The following is a 22,395-nucleotide window of genomic DNA, read 5'->3' as shown; positions in this document are numbered from 1 at the left end:
GCAACAGAGCTAAATATTTTTAATTTCCCTGCCCCCTAAAACTTTTTATATTTTCATAAACATTGCAGCGAGGTCAGTGTCTTCCAGAGTTATGTCCCTGTGCTGAAGTGTAACAAAAGGCCAGAGCTGTATCCCCACCCATTACTCGGGTGAGAAGAAGTGCCATTGGCCAGGCCCAGAGGAGGCAGCTGCAGGCAGAGAGTGAGGCGCGGATATATCACAGCTCTGAGGGACAGGGAGGATTCATTCGCTGCTGCTGCTGCTCCACTCACTAACGGGACAGGCTGAAAGGAAGCGGCAGCTATGAGGGAAATTGTCCATATACAAGCGGGGCAGTGCGGGAACCAGATCGGAACCAAGGTACATTTATAATGGGATAAAAACCCATTCTGGCGTGTGAATGGATAAAGTAGCAGAGTGTGTGCGGTGTGTGCCAAGAATGGGATAACCTGCCACTGCGTCTGACCAGCTGTGCTTGAGCTGAGACTTCGATCATTCGTGGACCGTGTTCAACTACAACCCTCACACCCCCACCTATAACTGTTTAGATTTAGTTGAGTTCCAAGATGGGAGTTTGTTCCAAGCACAGCTGGGGTGGGGGACATGACTGGACACACGTGTTCCCCCGAAATTGGATTAAGTGAGGTACAGTAGAGAAGTTCTGGGTGTGTCACAATCTTGGCTGAAAATATCATTTTCCCCTTTCCAGCAGAGCGTGTTCCTTTTCCTGGAGAAGAGAATGTCCATACAAGGCAGGCCAGGAATATGGGGGAGTCAGTGCAGTCCTGGGGCTTCTTACGCTAGTGACACTAGAAAACTAGTTATTTCTCTAACACTGTCTCTTGTCCTTGTGTCCAGACATAGAATTGTACTACACTATGTGCCCAGGACCGACCACCCCCATGTACTATAGCTGAGGTGCCACATACCAGGTTTGTGAGCTGCGTATATTGTGCCTACATGTAAGGGTTATATACACGTGTGCTTACATGTAAGGGTTATATACACGTGTGCTTACATGTAAGGGTTATATACACACGTGCTTACATGTAAGGGTTATATACACACGTGCTTACATGTAAGGGTTATATACACGTGTGCTTACATGTAAGGGTTATATACACACGTGCTTACATGTAAAGGTTATATACAGATGTGCTTACATGTAAGGATTATATACACATGTGCTTACATGTAAAGGTGGCCATACAGGGGCCGATAAAAGCTGCCGACAGACCAAGTCGGCAGCTTATTGGCCCGTGTATGGGTCCCCCCGACGGGCTTCCCTGATCAAGATCTGGCCGAAAATCGGCCAGATCTCGATCGGATGGGACTAAAAATCCCGTCGGATTGCGGCCGCATCTGTTCGTTGATGCGGTCCCGCGATCCGACCGCCCGTAAAGCCACCGTTAGGATCCGATCGTTGGGCCCTAGGGCCCACGATCGGATCAGCTCGATATTGCCCACCTCAAGATGGGCATATCGGGGAGAGATCCGCTTGTTTGGGGACATCGCCAAACGAGCGGATCTCTCCGTGTATGGCCACCTTAAGGCTAAGGCCACACTAGGCGATAGCGCCGCGATTTGACTCGCGGCGACTTTTCGCGGCGACTTTTAAGCCGCAATCGCTGGGGAAACTTTTGCGCTGGCGTCTATGGGGAATCGCGTAAAATCGCCAGCGTAAAAACACACGCGGCGATCTTTTTTCTATTGTCGCTCGAAATCGCCTAGCGAGGCAATTTGGAGCGACAGTAGAGAAAAGATCGCCGCGTGTGTTTTTACGCTGGCGATTTTACGCGATTCCCCATAGACGCCAGCGCAAAAGTTTCCCCAGCGATTGCTTAAAAGTCGCGACGAAAAGTCGCGGCGAAAAGTCACCGCGAGTCAAATCGCGGCGCTATCGCCTAGTGTGGCCTTAGCCTAAGGGTTATATACAGATGTGCTTACATGTAAGGGTTATATACAGATGTGCTATGTAAGGGTTATATACAGATGTGCTTACATGTAAGGGTTAAATACAGATGATATCAGACATGCAGTATGGCGTGATTCTTTTCACTCCCCGTTATATGGTTAAAAAAAAAAATAAAACTGAAAGATGTTACTACTTCTCCCGTTGCAGACATGGTGTGACAATGACTAGGCAAGGTAAACTAGTTATTTCTTTACAGGGAGTTTTAGTTTTTTCTCGTACGTGACAGTCTCTGCTCAACTTAGTGCCACAAGGCAGCACACGGCCTGCTGTGAGACAGCTCAGTGGAAGTGAGTTGGGATGGAAATGCCCTGGCCATGTTTCTTTTGCTGCCAAAGCCCAGGGCACATTACACTAAAAAACAGAGCATTGTTGGCTGTCACAGAGCTGCTGTATATGGCAGAATTAAAAGCAACTGTATAAGAGGTAGCTGTACATAAGAAACTGGTTGCTCTAGTGTGAATCAGCCATGAATTTTTAGAAAACCTCATTCTTTGCAAATCCTAAGGTTCTTTATAATGTTGAGAGAAACCATTGGTCTAATGCTACAGGTGTTCTGAGATTCCACTATTATGTGCAGCATTCCTGTGCACTGAGCTGGGGGGCAGGCACTGGGCACAGCGCTTATCTGTGATATATATAGCTGAACACAGCCAACGATCTCTGCTTTCTCTTAATAAACAGCAAGCATTAAATTATTATTTTCCAATTTTTGAAAAAGGTCCATGATACCTATTTGGGGCAGATACCCATACTTATAGCTTATGTTCTAGTGTGTTAAACAGCCTGGCAGCTCTCCAGTGTATGAGGGTGCTATATATATAAATGGTCTCTGCGATTAGAGACTCATGAAACAATAGAGTGTTGCTTAAAGGACCAGTAACATCAAAAAATGAAATTGTTTTAAAGTAATAAAAATATAATTTACTAGTACAACTGGTGTGTTTGCTTTAGAAACACTATTTTTGTTTATATAAAAAGCTGCTGTGTAGCAATGGGGGCAGTCATTCAAAGGAGAAAAGGCTCAGGTTACACACCAGATAAGCTCTGTAGAACATAATGGTGTTATCCGTTATCCACTATTTAACCTGTGCCATATAGCATTTTTTCAATTTCCGCCATTGCTACTCAGCAGCTTGTCTATATGAACTATAGTAGTGTTTCTGAAGCAAACACATCAGTTTTACCAGTGCAGGGCAACACTACATTATATTTTTATTACTTTAAAACACTTTCAGTTTTTGGTGCTACTGTTCCTTTAATTGTCTGACATTGGCTGGCTAATAGATCCCATTATAACCCTGCAATGCACAATACCAATATAAGCCTCTGTATTGTATGACACTGGGACTTGAAAAGAATTGCAAATCTCGGCAAACATTTCACAGGATGACAACGCCCAATAGCTACAAGTGCAAAATAGCAATTATATACGCATTTATTGTTTCTACTTTGTATTTGTGCAGCTCTTTTTTATTGTAGCAGAAGGGTGACGTCGCTTAAAGCTCTAGTCATGAGTATATGAGAGAAGTAGAAAGTTTGTAACATGGGTGCTGTCCTTCTAAGGGATTATTATACACTGATATCATCAACAGGTTCTTCATACAGTATGTCCCTGGGAGGCAACTGGAAGGCAAACGAGAGAGAACACATCCGCTTTGGTTTTGTATTTTTGGAAGGGAGTGTTCCTTAGCAGACATGTGTCTTTCATTCTTTTGGAATCCAGAAAAGCCCCCACAATTGGTGTGTCTGGCAGCATTTGCAGCAGGGAGTGTCCTGGGTGTCCTGTTGTTATGCTAGGAATGCTTCCAGTTGAACCCGCAACACTCGCTGACTGGCCGGATACAGCATTTTCAACCATATCACTAACCTCTCAGTCAGCTCTTATAAAGGGTGTGCAGCACATTTATAACATAGCGATTCCTTTTTTGTATCCAAGATGCTTTTTTTTTCTTCCTTGAAGATGAATACATAATAGATATTGGCCAGATTTCGTGTAAACATCTACATTTATTTCAAGCTGGCAGTAAAAATCTGCTTATTTGGCCAAGCAGCCATTTATCAAAGACCATATCACACAGAGACCTCCTGTGCAAAAATGTTAGCCTTGGCCCAGTCTGGCCTAAATGATCCTTGGCTGACAGTTGGTCCATTCAACCCCAATAAGGTTATAGAGGCTAATATATAAGCCCCTTAAAGGGGACCTGTCACCCAAAAAAAAAAATTTCAAATCCTGTTTTATCACATTTGTCAAACAAACTAAACTTTACTTGCGCTATATAAATTATTTGAATCTTGGTCTGGCAGGAGCCATTTTGTGGAAACTGTTATTAAAGGGGTGGTTCTCCTTTACGGTAACTTTTAGTATGTTCTAGAATGGCCAATTCCAAGCAACATGTCAATTGGTCTTCGTTATTTATTTTTTTATAGTTTTATAGTTATTTGACTTTTTCTTTTGACTCTTTACAGCTTTCAAATGGGCGTCGCTGACCCCTTCTAAAAAGCAAATGCTCTGTAAGGCTACACATGTACTGTTATTGCTACTTTTTATTACTCATCTCTCTATTCAGGTTCTCTTCTATACATATTCCAGTTTCTTGTTCAAACCAATGCATGGTTGCTATGGTAATTTAGACCCTAGCAAATAGATTGCTGAAATTGCAAACTGTAGAGCTCCTGAACAAAAAGCTAAATAACTCAAAAACCACATAAAATAAAAAATGAAACCCAATTGCAAATTGTCTCAGAATATCACTCTCTACATCATACTAAAAGTAATCTCAAAGGTGAACAATCCCTTTAAGGCAAGTCTTGCATCATCAAATACCGTATATACTCGAGTATAAGCCGACCAGAGTATAAGCCGAGGTACCTAATTTTACCTACGAAAACTGGGAAAACTTATTGACTCTAGTATAAGCCTAGACACAACTACAGCCCTGTCTCCCAGCAGCGCACATTCTGCCAAAGCGACTCCCCCGGCGATCAACCGGACTTCTTTGCAAAGCTGATGGTGGCAGAGAATTGCCAAACGGATTACTGTGTGCATTGTCCCACTGTCCCACTACCATGTGCAGAGGGTGCTGTTTGATATTGCCATCACTGTTAATCTTTCATATAACCAACAGAGGGCGCTGTGTGATATTGCAGTCACTGTTAATCTTTCGTATAACCAACAGAGGGCGCTGTGTGATATTGCCATCACTGTTATTCTTTCATATAACCAACAGAGGGCACTGTGTGATATTGCAGTCACTGTTATTCTTCCATATAACCAACAGAGGGCGCTGTGTGATATTGCAGTCACTGCTATTCTTCCATATAACCAACAGATGGCGCTGTGTGATATTGCAGTCACTGTTATTCTTTCATATAACCAACAGAGGGTGCTGTGTGATATTGCAGTCACTGTTATTCTTTCATATAACCAACAGAGGGCGCACTGTTATTCTTTCATATAACCAACAGAGGGCGCTGTGTGATATTGCAGTCACTGTTATTCTTTCATATAACCAACAGATGGCGCTGTGTGGTATTGCAGTCACTGTTATTCTTTCATATAACCAACAGAGGGAGCACTGTTATTCTTTCAACCAACAGAGGGCATTGTGGGATATTGCAGTCTCTCCCCAAGTGAACTGTTGGTATAGGAATGATTAAAACTGACTGCAATCTCAGCTACTCGGGTCGGGTACCGCTGACCCGAGTATAAGCCGAGGTAGACTTTTTCAGCACATTTTGGATGCTGAAAAACTCGGCTTATACTCGGGTATATACGGTAATCTTGTTTGTTCACCAGAAGGGGGGGCCTGATGTCCATCCTCATGCACTGGTTACACAATTAAATGGTAAAGAGAGAGGGGGAATGTGGGGAAAGCAGTGACGTCTAGGAAGCGCTGAATAGAAACAAGGCATAGAGGAGGGGCAGGCAATATTTGATTGACAGCTGAGATTTTTAAATGAGTTCACAACAGCTATGAATACTTTAATTAAAAAAAAAAATTTTAACAGGATTTGTGGAAAGACCACCTAGGCCCGGGCCTAGGGTGGCAGGATTTTAGGGGGATTTTAGTTGCTGCCCAACCACACCCACTTTGGTTCAAAAACACTGGGGATGTACTGGAGATACAATATTTTTTAAAATTTCCCCATTGATGATGAAAATTTGCACGAATAAAGGGGAGGGGACAGGGGCGCCGGACTTTTATCATACAGCTTTCTTTGTCTGGGTGACTGGTCCGCTTTAAATCTACCAAGTCTATGGATGGACAAGCTCTGTATTAATAGGAGCCAGAAGTGGCTTGGAAGTCAGAAACGCAAATTAATATCAAAGGGTGGGAACTCGAAAATTGTAGCCAACTACATAGTATGGGTCGCTGACCCTGGCAACCAAAATCTCTAATAGATTGTTGACTGGAAAGAAGCTGAATATGAAATCAATAATAAAAAAACTGTAGAATATTGAAAAATTTAGAAAGTTTGGTAAGTTGAGTAGAATATGTGACATGGCGAAAATCATTTCCGTGTGTCCTTACCCCTACATGTAGAACTATTTAATCGGGCTGGTAGGCAGATTTAAGAGGCTCCTGTAAGACTGCATGAATGGGCCTCTTTAATCTTTCAGTGCTGCCTTTGAAATACTTATTTACAGTTAAATGAGTGAACTAGTTCTATGGTGAAGCAATATGGCCTAAGACCTGAGTCACACAGTGATCAACAACAGAAAATATGTCATATTAACCCATAAATGTAAGTTTACCATTTCAGCAATAAATATGTGTCAGTGATGACAGTATATACACACAGCCCCCTGGTAGATTTATTCTTTATATATATTATACAAGATAAATATTTTACACAAAGATAAATATTGACGTATGAAGCTATTCAGGTTGGATAGTAATCTAGAAGGGTAGTCTTTTTTTGTGTTTGTTTTATTTTATGTTTTATTGTTTTATTATGCCTGAGAGAAACAACAAAGCAAAAACAGGATTTTATCAGCAGTCTGGGGTTGCACGGAATTTAGAGAACTAGCCAGTAGGGGGGCTTAAACGCTCCACAGGAGAGAGCACCCCAGGGAAGGCGTCCAGACACAGATTCAATACATTCGAAAGTTTCCCATTTATAAGGGTAGTCCAATGTGGCACCGTTGTGGGCAAGGGCCTCATCCAGGAATGTAGTCTTTGGGATAGGTCGGGCCACAGGCAAAACAAATTTAGTATGGTTTCATAATTTATTTAAAAAAAGCACTGTTCCGCCATCGGCCATCAGCTTTTGTTGAACTATAGCTCTCTCCTATTTGATTAGCACAGATTCGTATATCCATAATGGGATGTACACTGCTCAGCCATCTATTGAGGTCAGTAAAACTCTTTAACAGTCTGAAGGAGCATACAAATCTCTGTCCTGCAGATCTCCGACTGGACAGTCCTTTCCAAGATATTGCTTCTTTGCCACCTCTTAATAGGTGAGGGCCGTTTCTTTACCCCAGCAATTTTTTTCTCATTATTAAGAACTGTATTCTTATATTGTGGCTTCTAGAGATTTTTTCCTGCAAATATTTATTTGTTCACAGAATGTCGGGTTATACGTAGTTTAGTGGGAAAACAACGATACACACTGTTTGCACATTATAACGTCTAATAAAATAGTTTAATAGGAGGGATGTACAACCCCCAATTTATGTTTTTCAGGGGACCAGAAAATAATGGTGTAAAATCCAGGAAAATGTAAAATCAGGGAAATGTATTATGCATAATATATATGTGGGACCATAAAACAACAATGTAAAATGAGGGGAAACTTAAAATCAGGGGATGTAAAATGGGGGTTCTACTGTATGTCTTTACATAAATTAGGATATATGCATTCAGTGCATCTGTTCTTACAAATGAACACACTGAAATGTGACATTATGCGTTACCTCTTTCACATTGCTTTACTACTACTGCCATTTTCCTCGGAGTAAGTGGCATAGCTTAGCCTGTTATCTCTGGTTCCTCTATGGCATATTTTATAGATTAGTCTATGGGTGTAACCACTATCTTCAAAAGTGTTACAGACTGGATTTAGTCAAACAGACTTCCCTTTTAGTTTATGGCAGTACCCTTTGCCCCCTTGCCAGTTCTGCCTGCTATGTAAATAGACTCTGAACTTTTAGCCTGGAATCAGGGCATTGCCCCCTTAAAGGGGAACTACACACAAACATAACTTAAGCTTTTTGAAAAGTAAACATATTTGCAACTCTGCAATATACATCAATTAAATATGCAGACTTTTCCTGATTTTTAATTGTTTGGAACGGTTCCCTGAGCCTAGCCCCCTGCTCTCCTGCTGATCTGTCTGACTACTTTGCTGAGCTGGCTGACTGCTGTTACTTTGTATCAGCAGCCATTTGTCCTCAGCCTGCATCCTCCAAACCCCACAATTCCCTGCACACGTGATTTCAATAAGGAATGGAACATTAAAGTGCAATGCATTGTGGGTTATGTAGTTCCTGCATGCTGTCTGTAAGCTGTGGAGAAGTTGTTACAATTTGAAAATTTAGTGTTTTAGTCCCTCCTTCCCTGCCACAATTTCAAATGATACAGAAAGCGTAGAACTGTTAAACAGCTGGATTTCAGCATAGAAAATTGCATGTATTCATACTTTTTGAAGAAACAGGTAACTGTGATGGGTATATTAGGGGGCCTCTTTATCAAATTTTGGTTTGGAAGCCGGAGTTCCCCTTTCATTGTGTAAAATGAAATCCTCAGGAGGACCAATCCACAACACAACTGGGACAGTTGGGACAGAACAGAAAGTTAAGGAACAAACAGGAAGGCACATTTTAGGACCCTCCAAATTGTCATACTGTGATGGAGTAGCTTTGGAATCAACAATAATAAACCCGAATTTCTGTGTATGCACATTGCAGGGGTAAATCATTGTGTTTCCAGGTGATGTGCGTGTGTATTTATTAAAAGCAAGTATGTCACTTGTTCTTTTCTCCCTACGTGTTACCCTGGGGCAGTTTGTAGTTCGACATGCAGCTAAACCTCCCCACACTCCAATAAAGAGACTGTGAACTGAAGTCTGTAGATTTTTTGGCAAAGGGGAATCGGTGAAACTGTAACAAATAACAGAAAATCAGATTAATAGATTGCAATGAACAGTGCAATATAAACATATATGCATATAAATGCAACATCAAAATGCTAGCTGGCATGAAAAGTCTATGCAGCAATGTCTTTGGGGGTGCTGGCAGCTGTGGAGATGATTTGGTGCAACTATTTGCTTATCAGCAATGCAACCTATAGAAAAGGATATTGCAGCTAGCAGTAAAAAAAAATCCAAAATAAATTTTTAAATATGTTAATAGTAAAAAAATGAAGCAGGAAGGAGTGGGACCCTCACTATCAGAGGGGGGTCAGCTGGTTGATGAAAACAAAATAAAAGCGCAGATTCTGAACTCATATTTTTCATCTGTCACACAAATGAGGAACCAGTAAGTGAAGGTTTCCTTCTTAACAGTCCCAATTTTAGTAATACAACTAATGATGCATGGTTCACACATGAAGAAATTCAAAAGAGACTAGAACATGTTAAGATTAATAACAAAGGTCCAGGGCCAGATGGTATTCATCCCAGGGTAATTAGCGAGCTTAGCTCTGTGATTGCCAAACCTTTTTACTTAATTTTTCAGGATTCATTGAGATCTGGCATAGTGCCGAGAGACTGGCGAATTGCTAATGTGGTGCCTCTATTCAAAAAAGGATCCCGTTCTCAGCCTCAAAACTATAGGCCAGTTAGTCTGATGTCAGTGGTAGGAAAGCTTTTCGAAGGGTTAATAAAGGATAAGATACTGGACTTCATAGCAAATCATAATACTATGAGTTTGTGCCAGACTAACTTAATTTCTTTTTATGAGAATGTAAGTAGAGACCTCGATTCTGGGATGGCAGTGGATGTGATTTACTTAGACTTTGCTAAAGCATTTGATACAGTGCCACACAAAAGGTTACTGGTTAAATTAAGGAATGTTGGCCATAGTATTTGTACCTGGATAGAGAACTGGCTAAAAGATATACTACAAAGAGTGGTGGTAAATGGAACATTTTCTAATTGGACCAGTGTTGTCCCTTGCTTTTCAACTTGTTTATTAATGACCTGGAGGTGGGCATTGAAAGTACTGTTTCTATTTTTGCAGATGATACTTAATTGTGCAGAACTATAGGTTCCATGCAGGATGCTGCCACTTTGCAGAGTGATTTGTCTAAAATCGAAAACTGGGCAGCAAACTGGAAAATGAGGTTCAATGTTGATAAATGCAAGGTTATGCACTTTGGCAAAAATAATATAAATGCAAGTTATACACTAAATGGCAGTGTGTTGGGAGTTTCCTTAAATGAGAAGGATCTAGGGGTCTTTGTAGATAATACGTTGTCTAATTCTGGGCAGTGTCATTCTGTGGCTACTAAAGCAAATAAAGTTCTGTCTTGCATAAAAAAGGGCATTAACTCAAGGGATGAAAACATAATTATGCCTTTTTATAGGTCCCTGGTAAGGCCTCATCTGGAGTATGCAGTTCAGTTTTGGACTCCAGTCCTTAAGAGGGATATAAATGAGCTGGAGAGAGTGCAGAGACGTGCAACTAAATTGGTTAGAGGGACGGAAGACTTAAATTATGAGGGTAGACTGTCAAGGTTGGGGTTGTTTTCTCTGGAAAAAAGGCGCTTGCGAGGGGACATGATTACACTTTACAAGTACATTAGAGGACATTATAGACAAATAGCAGGGGACCTTTTTACCCATAAAGTGGATCACCGTACCAGAGGCCACCCCTTTAGACTAGAAGAAAAGAACTTTCATTTGAAGCAACGTAGAGGGTTCTTCACAGTCAGGACAGTGAGGTTGTGGAATGCACTGCCGGGTGATGTTGTGATGGCTGATTCAGTTAATGCCTTTAAGAATGACTTGGATAATTTTTTGGACAGACATAATATCAAAGGCTATTGTGATACTAAGCTCTATAGTTAATATAGGTATGGGTATATAGAATTTAATTAAAAGTAGGGATGGGTGTATGTATGGATGCTGGGTTTTCATTTGGAGGGGTTGAACTTGATGGACTTTGTCTATTTTCAACCCAATTTAACTATGTAACTACTATGTATCTATGTAACCATGAGGAGAGATGAAACTGTGCATGCTTCTTCCACAGCATGGTCTGTAAAATAGAGTCTTAGCTCCCACAAGGCACTGCTTTAGGTCACATGGTGGGAGTATTGTAGCCTGATTAGTCCAAATGCAGTTCTGCCATAAGCCATGTGGAGGTGCAGAACAAATACAGGAAGTGGCCTTGCGCAGTTACAGCAAGTGTCCAGCAGAGGGAGTTCGTCAGGTGAGTAATGAAATGTAGCAGCATGATGACAGCTTGTGCTGGAGACATGACATCACTAGTGATTTGTTAAAACATTGTAATCAGCTATATATGTGTATGCAAAAGCAGCCATGTTAGTGTGTGTGGTGTCATTCTGCCCAGGCAGTAGCACTGCAGTAATATTTAAAGTTTCAAGTGTGCTCCAGCTCAGTTCTTTATATTTTCAGAATGGAACTGGCTTTAAATGATTGAATTACAGTAATAAAATAAATACATTCATGATGGTAGCGTCTTTGTTGTTCTAACATCTTGTTCCTGGTCCTGTCTGACCAGGAGAATACACAAGGATGAAATAGCGTCTTGGTGGAAAGAATAGTTGATTGTAGGGATGTAGAGCATGAGCCGTTGACTTCCAATGGGGATGAGCTGGACAAAGAGATGCTTAGACACAAGTCAGATGTGCTCCTCCTCTGCACAGTAAAGGCAATAATTCCTTAGCTAATTACACATAACGTTAGCTAAGTACTGGGCACAGCTTGGCACCATACAACTTCTTTTTCTCAGCTAACTGTTTCCTCTTCTTGTTACTGTTTTTTTATCTAGTTTTGGGAAGTGATCAGTGATGAGCATGGCATTGATCCAGCAGGAGGATACATCGGTGACTCAGCTCTGCAGCTTGAGAGGATTAACGTCTATTTCAATGAATCATCTTGTGAGTAGAACAGTATGTTGGGAAGTCTGGGCATGGCCTGGCAAAGTGTGGGTGGGTGGGTTAGACTAGTTTGCAACCATACATGAATACTCTTCTGGTATTGAAAAAAAACAAAACAAAAAGATTCCTGTCCAGAAAACCAACAAGCATAGCCACTTATTTGTCCAAAGTGACTGATACCTGTGTGTCGATATTCCAACTGCACACATTGGAAGATTCCTGCATTTGATGGTCTCCATGTTTACAGTCTTCAGTCAAACTGAGCTCACAACTTACACAACTTGGCAACTTACCATCAGCCATATTTTTCTTGTACAAGAAGAAACCATCAGACATCTCGTCTATGTACATGTTCACAAGCTAACAGTTGTGGTCTCCATGCTGTCTATCCCATTAACAAGTACATTTACCACTGTTACTCTCATCCACATACCAGTATGCTCATCATAAATATCTGCACATGAACAGACAACATCATCTGATCAACTGTCATAACAGGGCCATGACACAGGAGCAGCTGCATAAAAGGGTGGTAGTAACATTTCTGTCTAAATATTTGGAATGGGATTTTTACATTGTGAGCTGTGAAGATGTGGAATTCTCTCCCTGAATCAGTCGTACAGGTTGATACATTAGATAGCTTTAAAGGGCAAGTCAACCCCAAAATAACATTTTTCAGTGCTTTAAAGTTATTTACTATTAAAAGCAGCATTTGCTTAATTCCTGCTTGTAACTTTTTAAACAATGTTGCAAAAGTCTTGGTTCCCAAGCAAAGTCAGTTAAGCATCTCCTTGTCTTACATTGTATCAACAGTCTTAAGGCCCCTTTACACAGGCCGATAAAAGCTGCCGACAGACTGAGTCGGCAGCTTATTGGCCATGTGGGGGGCCATCCGACTGTCTTCCCTGATTAATATCTGGCTGAAAGTTAACAGGACAGGTTAAAAAATCCCGTTGGATCGGGCCGCACCTATGCGATCTGACATCCCTAGGGCCCACGAATCAGCTCGATATCGCCTACTTCAATGTGGGCATATCGGGGATAGAAGTCGCCAAACGAGCGGATCTCTATGGCCACCTTTAGCCACTAAGGCAGAGAATAGAAAGGGACAGACAAACACAGCTTTCAATAGCAATACATATACAAATAACTTAAAAATCATAGAACATTTGTAATGAATGGATATTGCAAAGTTGCTTAGAATAATGTTTCCTTTTATTAGACATTTTTTTATTTTGGGGTTGACTTGCCCTTTAAGAAGGGGTTGGATGGCTTTTTAGCAAGGGAGGAAATACAACTTAGTGCCAATAAAACTACAAGGGAGATAAAAAACAAGTTGAAATATTAACTGTCATCAGGGAAATTAAGAGGGGAAAAACAGCAAACAGAATTCTTCAGGTTCTCACATTCAACATATTAATGGCAATATAGGCAGCAAGAATTAGGAGGAGAAAGATTTTGTAAGACAAAAGAGTTGTGTTTTGAGAAAAGCTTTCATATCCTTCTGGTGGATAGAAAGTGAATACAGAGGAGCTAGCTCAATATTTACACTGACTGCTTTGCTCCTGGCCAACATCCATTTTTATTTGGTCTCCGTGAGTTCAACATCTGCTTTATGTGAGTGCACTGCATTCTGAAGGCTTTAGGCTGGAATCATTCCCGGTCTCTTGGGTAATGCACTCTCGCCCAGTACAAAGGCTGTTAGCTGACAACTCAGAGTAATATTTATTGTACAGTAAATAAAACCCATGGGTTGGGCCGCCCTTTTGTACAATGAACTGGTTACATGGTTAGACCCTTCAGCCAAAATAACATGAAATCATCAGCTTCTAATAGAGATCATTCTTTTGTCTTCTGCTTAAATCACCCCACCCTGTCAGTTTCCCCAAATAATTTTTAAGGGGATGCACAGACCAACAGTGCGAAACTTATGTTCTAAATTAATTAGCACACTTTTGACTAAAGAATTGTGCACAACATCATTTGAAGTCCATTTGTGCCCATTTTAGTGCAAAGGTTGCATTTGCATCAGGCGCATCTCTCAATCACGACAGCTGTGACATTTGAAATTTGGGGAAAATGCTGCATCATGGGTAGAAAATATGGCAAATTGCGCTTAGGGTCGGACTGGGGAGCCAGGGGCCCAGCGGGTATGCAGTCCAGGGCCCCCTGCGGAACCCCCCTTGGCCCCTACTGCTGTGGCGCTGAGTGTGTGTGCACCAAACCCCCTGCCAAGCGCATGCGCAGACGCACTATGTTTTTGGGACGGTTGTAGCAGGAAGGAGCCTGCAAATTGCGGATCTGGGCCGGCGGGCCCACCGGGTTTTTTTGCCGGTGTCCCGCTGGCCAAGTCCGACCCTGATTGTCGAAAAAAATTGGACATATGGGGAAAATGCTTCATTGTGGGTATAACATATGCCAATTGTATATAACACTTGTAGTCAAAAACAATTACATCTGGCAGGGACAATATGTTAAGCAAGTAGACAGGCCTAATGCAGGGTGCCACTGCCAAATGTATTTAGCTGCAATGCAGCATTCCCCCCCAGAATTCCAGTATAAGTGCAGGTACCTTCTAAGTCCCCTGCAACTTGTATGTGATGTGCCATTAAAGGTGCAGATTAGCACCAGCTTTTAAAAAGAAAAAAAAAAAATATACCAATAGCATTTGATTCATTTAGTGCTCATGGATGCTAGGGGTACTCTGGAATTAATGCCAGCTCATCTTATTCGTCCGTGCACACAATTTAGCAGAACAGACATATGTATGTATGGGTGCAAGTGTCTTTGTAAATCTCATGCTCAGATTTAAACTGTAAAAAGCTAGTGCTTTGTCCTGCATTCATAAATGAGCCCTTGTATGTCTTTTCCTTAGGGCTATGTCACTCAGAGAATTGTTTTGGTTTTTCTCTGAATGACATAAAAAAACTGATTTTATGGGGAGTAAATATGTACAGAAAAAACTACAGTAGAACTTCTGTCTGGGATTTTTCATGTACGTAGTGAGTCTGTGTATCTGTGGGTTTTTCTTACTGTGGTTACTGTGTTATACTATGGATCTGTAAGTATGGGGAATTAGAGGAATGCTGAATAGAGAAAAACAAGAACATACAAGGGCCCATTTATTATTGCAAGAATGCACTTTTTAGTGCCCATGCACAAAGCACTTGTGTCCAGGGCAATGGCTGTGCTCTGCCCCTTGCACTTCATTAAAAAAGGCTGGTGCGTGCTGCTCTAGCAGAATTCTGCACTGAAATCAGTTTTTCAAAAGAGCAAAATATTTTTTTATATTTAATTTTGAAATCTGACATAGTGCTGGACATATTGTCAGTTTCCCAGGAGCCCCTTGTCATGTGACTTGTGCTCTGATAAACTTCAGTCACTCTTTTCTGCTGTACTGCAAGTTGGAGTGATATCATGTCCCTCTCTTCCCCCCCCCAGCAGCCTAACAACAGAACAATGGGAACGTAACCAGATAGCAGCTCCGTGACAAAAGATAACAGCTCTCAGGTAGATCTAAGAACAGCACTCAATAGTAAAATCCAGGTCCCACTGCGACACATTCAGTTACATTAAGTAGGAGAAACAACAGCCTGCCAGAAAGCAATTCCTTCCTAAAGTGCTGGCTCTTTCTGAAAGCACATGACCAGGCAAAATGACCTTAGATGGCGCCTACAATCCAATATTACAACCAAAAAAAAGAGTTAATTATTTGCAGTGTAAACAATATAATTTAGGAATAAAAACTACACAAAAAAATCATGACATATTCCCTTTAACACATACTACAGGCAGGCGGTAAGTTCTGTGCTCCCCTATATCTTGTGGCCTCTAGTGCTTCCTAGCCATAAATGTCTAAATAATACTTTCTATGCTTCTTTAGAGTGTAAAAAAGAGCCTTATTGTGCTTTCAGAATGTACTCTCCATATTTTTACTGGTGATTGGAAGTTGTTATATAGGTCACCCCATCTCCTGCTTGTGTTTCAGTAGGTAAACATATACAGTAGAACCCCCATTTTACGTTTTAATGGTTTAAAATCCAGGAAAATATAAAATTAGGGAAATGTATTATGCATAATATATAGGTGGGACCACAAAACAACATAATGTAAAATAAAGGAAAACATAAAATCGGGATGTAAAATTGAGGTTCCACTGAATGCAGAAATTAATATTCTGTGATCATAATTGCCCTCTTACTTGCCTTTTTAAGGTAAAATAAATGAAAGACTAAGCCTAAACCATTGAAAACATATCATTCGTGTAACAGCACGATGGCCTGCTGTGTTATCTTCAGACCTCAGGTACCTGCTGCTGATATACAGTGTGTAGATGTGTTTATATGTGGCAGGCCAGAGAGCTGGTATGTCTGAAATGCACAGTTTCAAGTCTAAAAATGGAGCTGTTTGTTCTCCTGCTGAAGCCTTTTGGACTACAATCTGCTTATATTGTCATCAAATGTGGGGGAAAAGCCATTACACAAAACAGGAGTTGAAATCTTCAGCAGCAAAATGCTGAGCTGTTCCTGAGGTGATACCCCTGGTTCCCTACACACATTGTAATTCCTTCCTCTGCAGTTTTGTCCCCAAATTAAAATGCAAATGTCACAAAATGTCTGTCAGAACGTACAGCTACTGTTTTTAAACCATATGGAAAATAGGTTAGAGTCCATAATCAGGCACAGTTATCAATACAGTTGTAACCAAGTTGTGCAGAGGCTGCTATAGGCTTTGGGGCTTCATGGCTGGCTCCTAGCAGTCTTGGTTTAATATGATCTAGTGCAGACTTCATAGCAACTTTGAGGATAAGAGGACCAGCAATAGACCTCAGTGAAATTCTGCCTTTTTAAACACAGAATAGGGCTAGAAAAACTGTATTTTATGTAGTGAACTTACTGTACAACTCAGAGGTTCAGCAGCCCTTTAACAGTAATGATCCAGGTCTTTACATTTATCCACAGCAGCTCCCCATCTTGGATCTTGTTAGGCCATCTTCTGTGTGTCAGTGGCACTGCACATGCTCAGTGTGCTCCGGGGGCTGTTGAGAAGCTAAGCTTAGGGGTTGTGGGAAATCATTGAAAAATAAGTAAGAGTAAGTGAGGTTACATTTGTCATAGAAGCTGATGTTACAGGGATGCTTATGACTATTATTTTTAATTAGATGCAGATCAGACTGGTTTCTATGCTGCCATTGTATTGTGATCTATATATTTTGTATATATGTTTATACTGGGGCACAGAGGGTCAGATATTCACTACTAAACGGCTGTTGTCGCCTTGGGTTGGTACAAAACCCAAATATAAAGTTAGTATTTCTTGATAAATTCTTTGTTGAGTTTTAGTTCTCCTTTAATTAGCAGAATTAAATCTAATATAGTTTTAGCTGTATAACTAAAAAGGTAAATGGCTGGTTATTCCTCAACTGGCTCAGTCTTTCAGAACTGATTGCAACTATTTAGCACAAACATTTAGCACTCACAGTCACAGCTCACATTCATTATTTATCATCACTGTATGTTGCTTGTCCCTTGCATAGCAGTGTAGAAGTTTCTATTACTTTGTACATTTATGGAGGAACAGACATGTCAACTGTGAAACAATTTCTTATGGTTCCAGGTTGTCACTTACAAAGTTATTTTTTTTTAGCTCAGAAATATGTGCCCAGGGCAGTTCTGGTGGATCTGGAACCAGGAACCATGGACAGTGTGAGATCAGGCCAATTTGGAGAGCTGTTCAGACCAGACAATTTTATATTTGGTATGTACCGGAAAGCACTCACTTCATTTTCACTTTCATTCTGTGTGGGACACACTTAATCCCTTGTCTGTTACTGTAATTGATTGGGGTACAAACAGAAATGACTAAAAAGACCCTTTTTTTCTTGTCCTCAACAAAGCAGCAGTTGTATGCAGAGCAATAGCAAAGAAATTCCATTGCAAACCATAGATTTGTCTATTTCTATGGACATGACAACGACAGTAACACTATGGGCTGTCCTACCTGTAACCTCCAGCTATTAAACTACAGCTATCACAGTAAACTGCAGGGAAGTTGAAGTTCAGCTACAACTAGAGGGCTATTGGTATCCCCAAGAAGTGTATATATTGCCCTGGAGTGTTACTAGATGTTAATAACAACTTTAAAGCACAAATAGCATAAAAGGAGTGCTACCCCATTTTGTCCCAGTGTGGATTTTAGCCAGCCAGCTTATTATTTTTAAATGACAAGATTTTTTTCCTTGGGCAGATATCTCCTCCCTAAGCCTATAGATTTTAAATGCCGGCTCACCCCTTTGGGCATCACTGCATCCTGGCTGCCAGCAGGTATTGGTCAGATTTTAGCCTGTTTTGTGACCTGCAAACTTTGCAGGCCAAGGGCCTTGGGGCTACATAGTGTTGATAAACCAATAAAGAACCAAATAGGGGGCATCCAGGCACTCAGTAATATAAAAAAAATATATTGTTTATTGTAGATTCATTAAAAAAGGATCAGTATATCCATTGGCCCTATGCGTTTTGTGCCCCTCAGGGCACTAAGTCATGGGCTATGGGAAGCATTTGTGTATTGGCCTTATCTGGCTGTATCAGACTCCTATCAGGTGTTTGGTAGAATAGTAGTGGCATAAATATCTATGTCTACAGCATTTTTTAAACATGTTTTTAGACTTCTCATTGCGCTAATATTGTCTGATCGATGACTTTACTTTGCTGTGTGTTTTGTGACAAACTTGTTCAGCCGGTGTCTCTAATTTTGCCTTCACATCTTTCATTTTTCCTGCTAATTTTGTCTAGGGCAAACTGGGGCAGGAAACAACTGGGCGAAAGGACATTACACAGAAGGCGCAGAGCTTGTCGATTCTGTACTGGACATAGTCAGGAAAGAGTGTGAGAACTGTGACTGTTTGCAAGGGTTCCAACTTACTCACTCTCTTGGAGGAGGAACAGGTTCTGGTATGGGAACACTGCTGATAAGCAAGATACGAGAAGAATATCCAGACAGGATAATGAACACGTTTAGTGTTATGCCATCCCCTAAAGTCTCTGACACTGTTGTGGAGCCTTACAATGCCACCCTATCCGTACATCAGCTGGTCGAGAACACTGATGAAACTTACTGCATTGACAATGAAGCCCTCTATGATATTTGTTTCCGTACACTGAAACTGACTACTCCCACCTATGGGGATCTGAACCACCTCGTGTCTTCAACTATGAGTGGGGTTACCACATCGTTACGATTTCCCGGGCAACTCAATGCTGACCTACGCAAGTTGGCAGTCAATATGGTTCCATTTCCACGCCTTCATTTTTTCATGCCTGGGTTTGCACCTTTGACTGCTCGTGGAAGCCAGCAGTATCGATCCCTCACTGTACCAGAACTGACACAACAGATGTTTGATGCCAAGAACATGATGGCTGCTTGTGATCCGCGTCATGGACGATATCTGACTGTAGCCACAGTCTTCAGAGGCCCCATGTCAATGAAGGAAGTTGACGAGCAGATGTTAGCCGTTCAAAACAAAAATAGCAGTTACTTTGTGGAATGGATCCCCAACAATGTCAAAGTAGCAGTGTGTGACATTCCTCCACGTGGCTTGAAAATGGCCTCCACTTTCATTGGCAACAGTACGGCAATCCAAGAGTTGTTCAAGAGGATCTCAGAGCAGTTCTCCGCCATGTTCAGAAGAAAGGCTTTCCTGCACTGGTTCACAGGGGAAGGGATGGACGAGATGGAATTCACAGAAGCTGAAAGCAACATGAACGACCTTGTCTCAGAGTACCAGCAGTACCAAGAAGCTACAGCCAATGATGGGGAGGAAATATTTGAGGAAGATGAAGAAGAGATTAATGAATAGAAATAATAAATGTGTTTGTATTGTAAGTGTGCAGTGGTGCAGATACAGTATAAGGTGCAACATTCTGACACATTCACAGAAATGCAATACAGCACGTCTGCACAACGTCATTACTGTGATAAATAAATGGGTCAATAAATACATTTATTTGTAACTGTATTGTTTTAAATCTGATTTTTTAAAGGAAATATTAGAAATGATTTACATGTTCTACAGATGCATTCTTTTCAGATGCTTTGTCTTTAAAGGAATTTTATATATATATCCAGTTAAAACGTTTGCACTCTGAGACAGTCTTATGCTGATGAGGGTGCAGGGTCAAAATAAAGTACACAGTTCAGACGGACCCGCACTCCAGTCTTAGTGAACCAATACTATTAATTCTTAAACTTGCACATTGGATAAAAAACCCAGTACGGACATTTATAAAGATATTAGAGGTCACAAGGGGTTAGATGACCATATAAAAGCACAAGGCCTATAGTTTCCCTCTTTTCTTTTCTGCCCATCCATTTACCTGTCCTATAACTTCTGCTGCCACCTGTCTATTCAACTATTCACTATTCTATTCACCTTCCCATCCTTTCCCCTGTGCTGCTGCTGAGTTTTGCCTCTACTCTCTCCCAGCCCTGTCAGGGGAACATCTGCTTACTCCCACCCATCCATTCCCTTGTGCTGCCGAACACCCATCAGTTCTCTTGTGCTGCCATCCATCTTTCCCGACACTTCTTGCTGTCTGCTCCTTGCCCATTTCTTTATAGAGTCTCATTTCTGTTTTAACTTGCACACAAGGGAGTGGTGAAAAAGGAGAGCAGTGTTGGAGGCTGGGGTGGAAAGGGACTATGAAGAAGATGTCATGCAGGGTGGGAGAGCAGCAGGCCATCACCAGCTACTAGGTAGTGTACATTCACAAATGTGTCACCTGCCCAGTGATGTTGTGATGGCTGATTCTGTTAATGCCTTTAAAGGAATTGTTCAGTGTAAAAATAAAAACTGGGTAAATAAATAGGCTGTGCAAAATAAAAAATGTTTCTAATATACTTAGGCAAAAATGTAATGTATAAAGGCTGGAGCAACTGGATGTCTAATATAATAGCCAGAACACAACTTCCTGTTTTTCAGCTCTCTTGGTTTAAAATGACTGGTTACCAGGCAGTAACCAATGAGAGACTTGGGGGGGCACATGGGTCATTTCTGTTGCTTTTGAATCTGAGCTGAATGCTGAGGATCAATTGAAAACTCACTGAACAGAAATGTACCATGTGGCCCCCCTTCAAGTCGCTGACTAACTCAGAGTTAGAGAGCTGAAAAGCAGGAAGTAGTGTTCTGGCTATTATGTTACACATATGTCACTCCAGGCTTTATACATTACAGTTTTGGCTAACTAACTATATTAGAAACATTATTTATTTTGCACAGCCTATCTATTTACCCAGTTTTTTTTTCACACTGAACTGTTCCTTTTAGAATGGCTTGGATGATTTTTTGGACAGACATAATATCAAAGACTATTGTGATACTAAGCTCTATAGTTAGTATAGGTATGGGTATATAGAATTTATGTGAAAGTAGGGAGGGGTGTGTGTATGGATGCTGGGTTTTCATTTGGAGGGGTTGAACTTGATGGGCTTTGTCTTTTTTCAAACCAATTTAACTATCTAACTATAACTATGTAACTATAAGAAAAAAAGGTTTTTCTTTCTTTGTTTATGTGCACAGTAGCATGTATTAAAAGTGCTATGGTATTGTTTCCTTACCAAAACTAACCTTTCCTATATTATTGTCTTGATTACAAAATCCTGTAGTGAAAAGCTCAATGGGCTTCATATCAGACGACTGTGATCTAAATGCGGTTATACAAATAGCTAGAATGTCAGCCGTACAGCTTTTGTACTTTTGGTTACACTTCCCTTTACAGACACTAAAGCCATTACTGGTGTTAACTAATGCCCTCACCTTCTCTTTTAACAAGTAAATGGACCACAAAAAAGATCACTAAACTAGTAGAGATGGGCGAATCTGACCCGAAAAAATTAGGGAAACTGCAAAAATTTGCCGAAATGCATTGAAGACTATGGGTGACAAATTTTTTGACGCGTGACAGATTTTCCCACCCATTAAAGTCTATGGGCGTAATATTTGCGGCAAAAAATTTCGCTCATCACTATAAATTAGGTATGTTTCCCACAGAAATAGAGAGCTGCCTTCATTGTGTTATATATTTGGGTATATTATGACTCTTCACTCTTGTGCTATAAAAATTACACTAGGCTAATAACTAAAGACTTTACCATTAATGTAACACTTCTAATGATGCAGAAAGGAATCATCTGGGCAATCTGAATATTTTCTGAGACAGTTTACATAGCAGATCGACACAGAGTAATTAAGTGGAACTATAGTTGCATTTGGGCAGAATGCTCATTTGCTCAAATTTGTGGAAGGCTTGCCTCAAGACCAAATACTGTACGATTGGTGATGCTCTTATTTCTGTC

General features: G+C 40.9%; 1 protein-coding gene across 1 annotated transcript; it reads left to right on the top strand.

The window, feature by feature from the left end:
* The first annotated feature begins 240 nt into the window (after window positions 1–240).
* tubb6.L (tubulin beta 6 class V L homeolog) lies at window positions 241–20,055 on the top strand. Its single transcript, NM_001093612.1, is given in 4 exon segments — window positions 241–360; window positions 11,937–12,045; window positions 17,692–17,802; window positions 18,837–20,055. Coding segments are annotated over 4 exon segments (1,341 nt in total). The 5' UTR covers window positions 241–303; the 3' UTR covers window positions 19,901–20,055.
* The last annotated feature ends 2,340 nt before the right edge of the window (window positions 20,056–22,395 follow it).

The sequence above is a fragment of the Xenopus laevis genome, chromosome 6L (genome assembly GCF_017654675.1).
Source record: "Xenopus laevis strain J_2021 chromosome 6L, Xenopus_laevis_v10.1, whole genome shotgun sequence".
In the NCBI taxonomy this organism is placed as follows: Eukaryota; Metazoa; Chordata; class Amphibia; order Anura; family Pipidae; genus Xenopus; species Xenopus laevis.
Note: the sequence above shows the minus strand (reverse complement) of the source record. Positions and strands in the feature narration are given on the sequence as shown.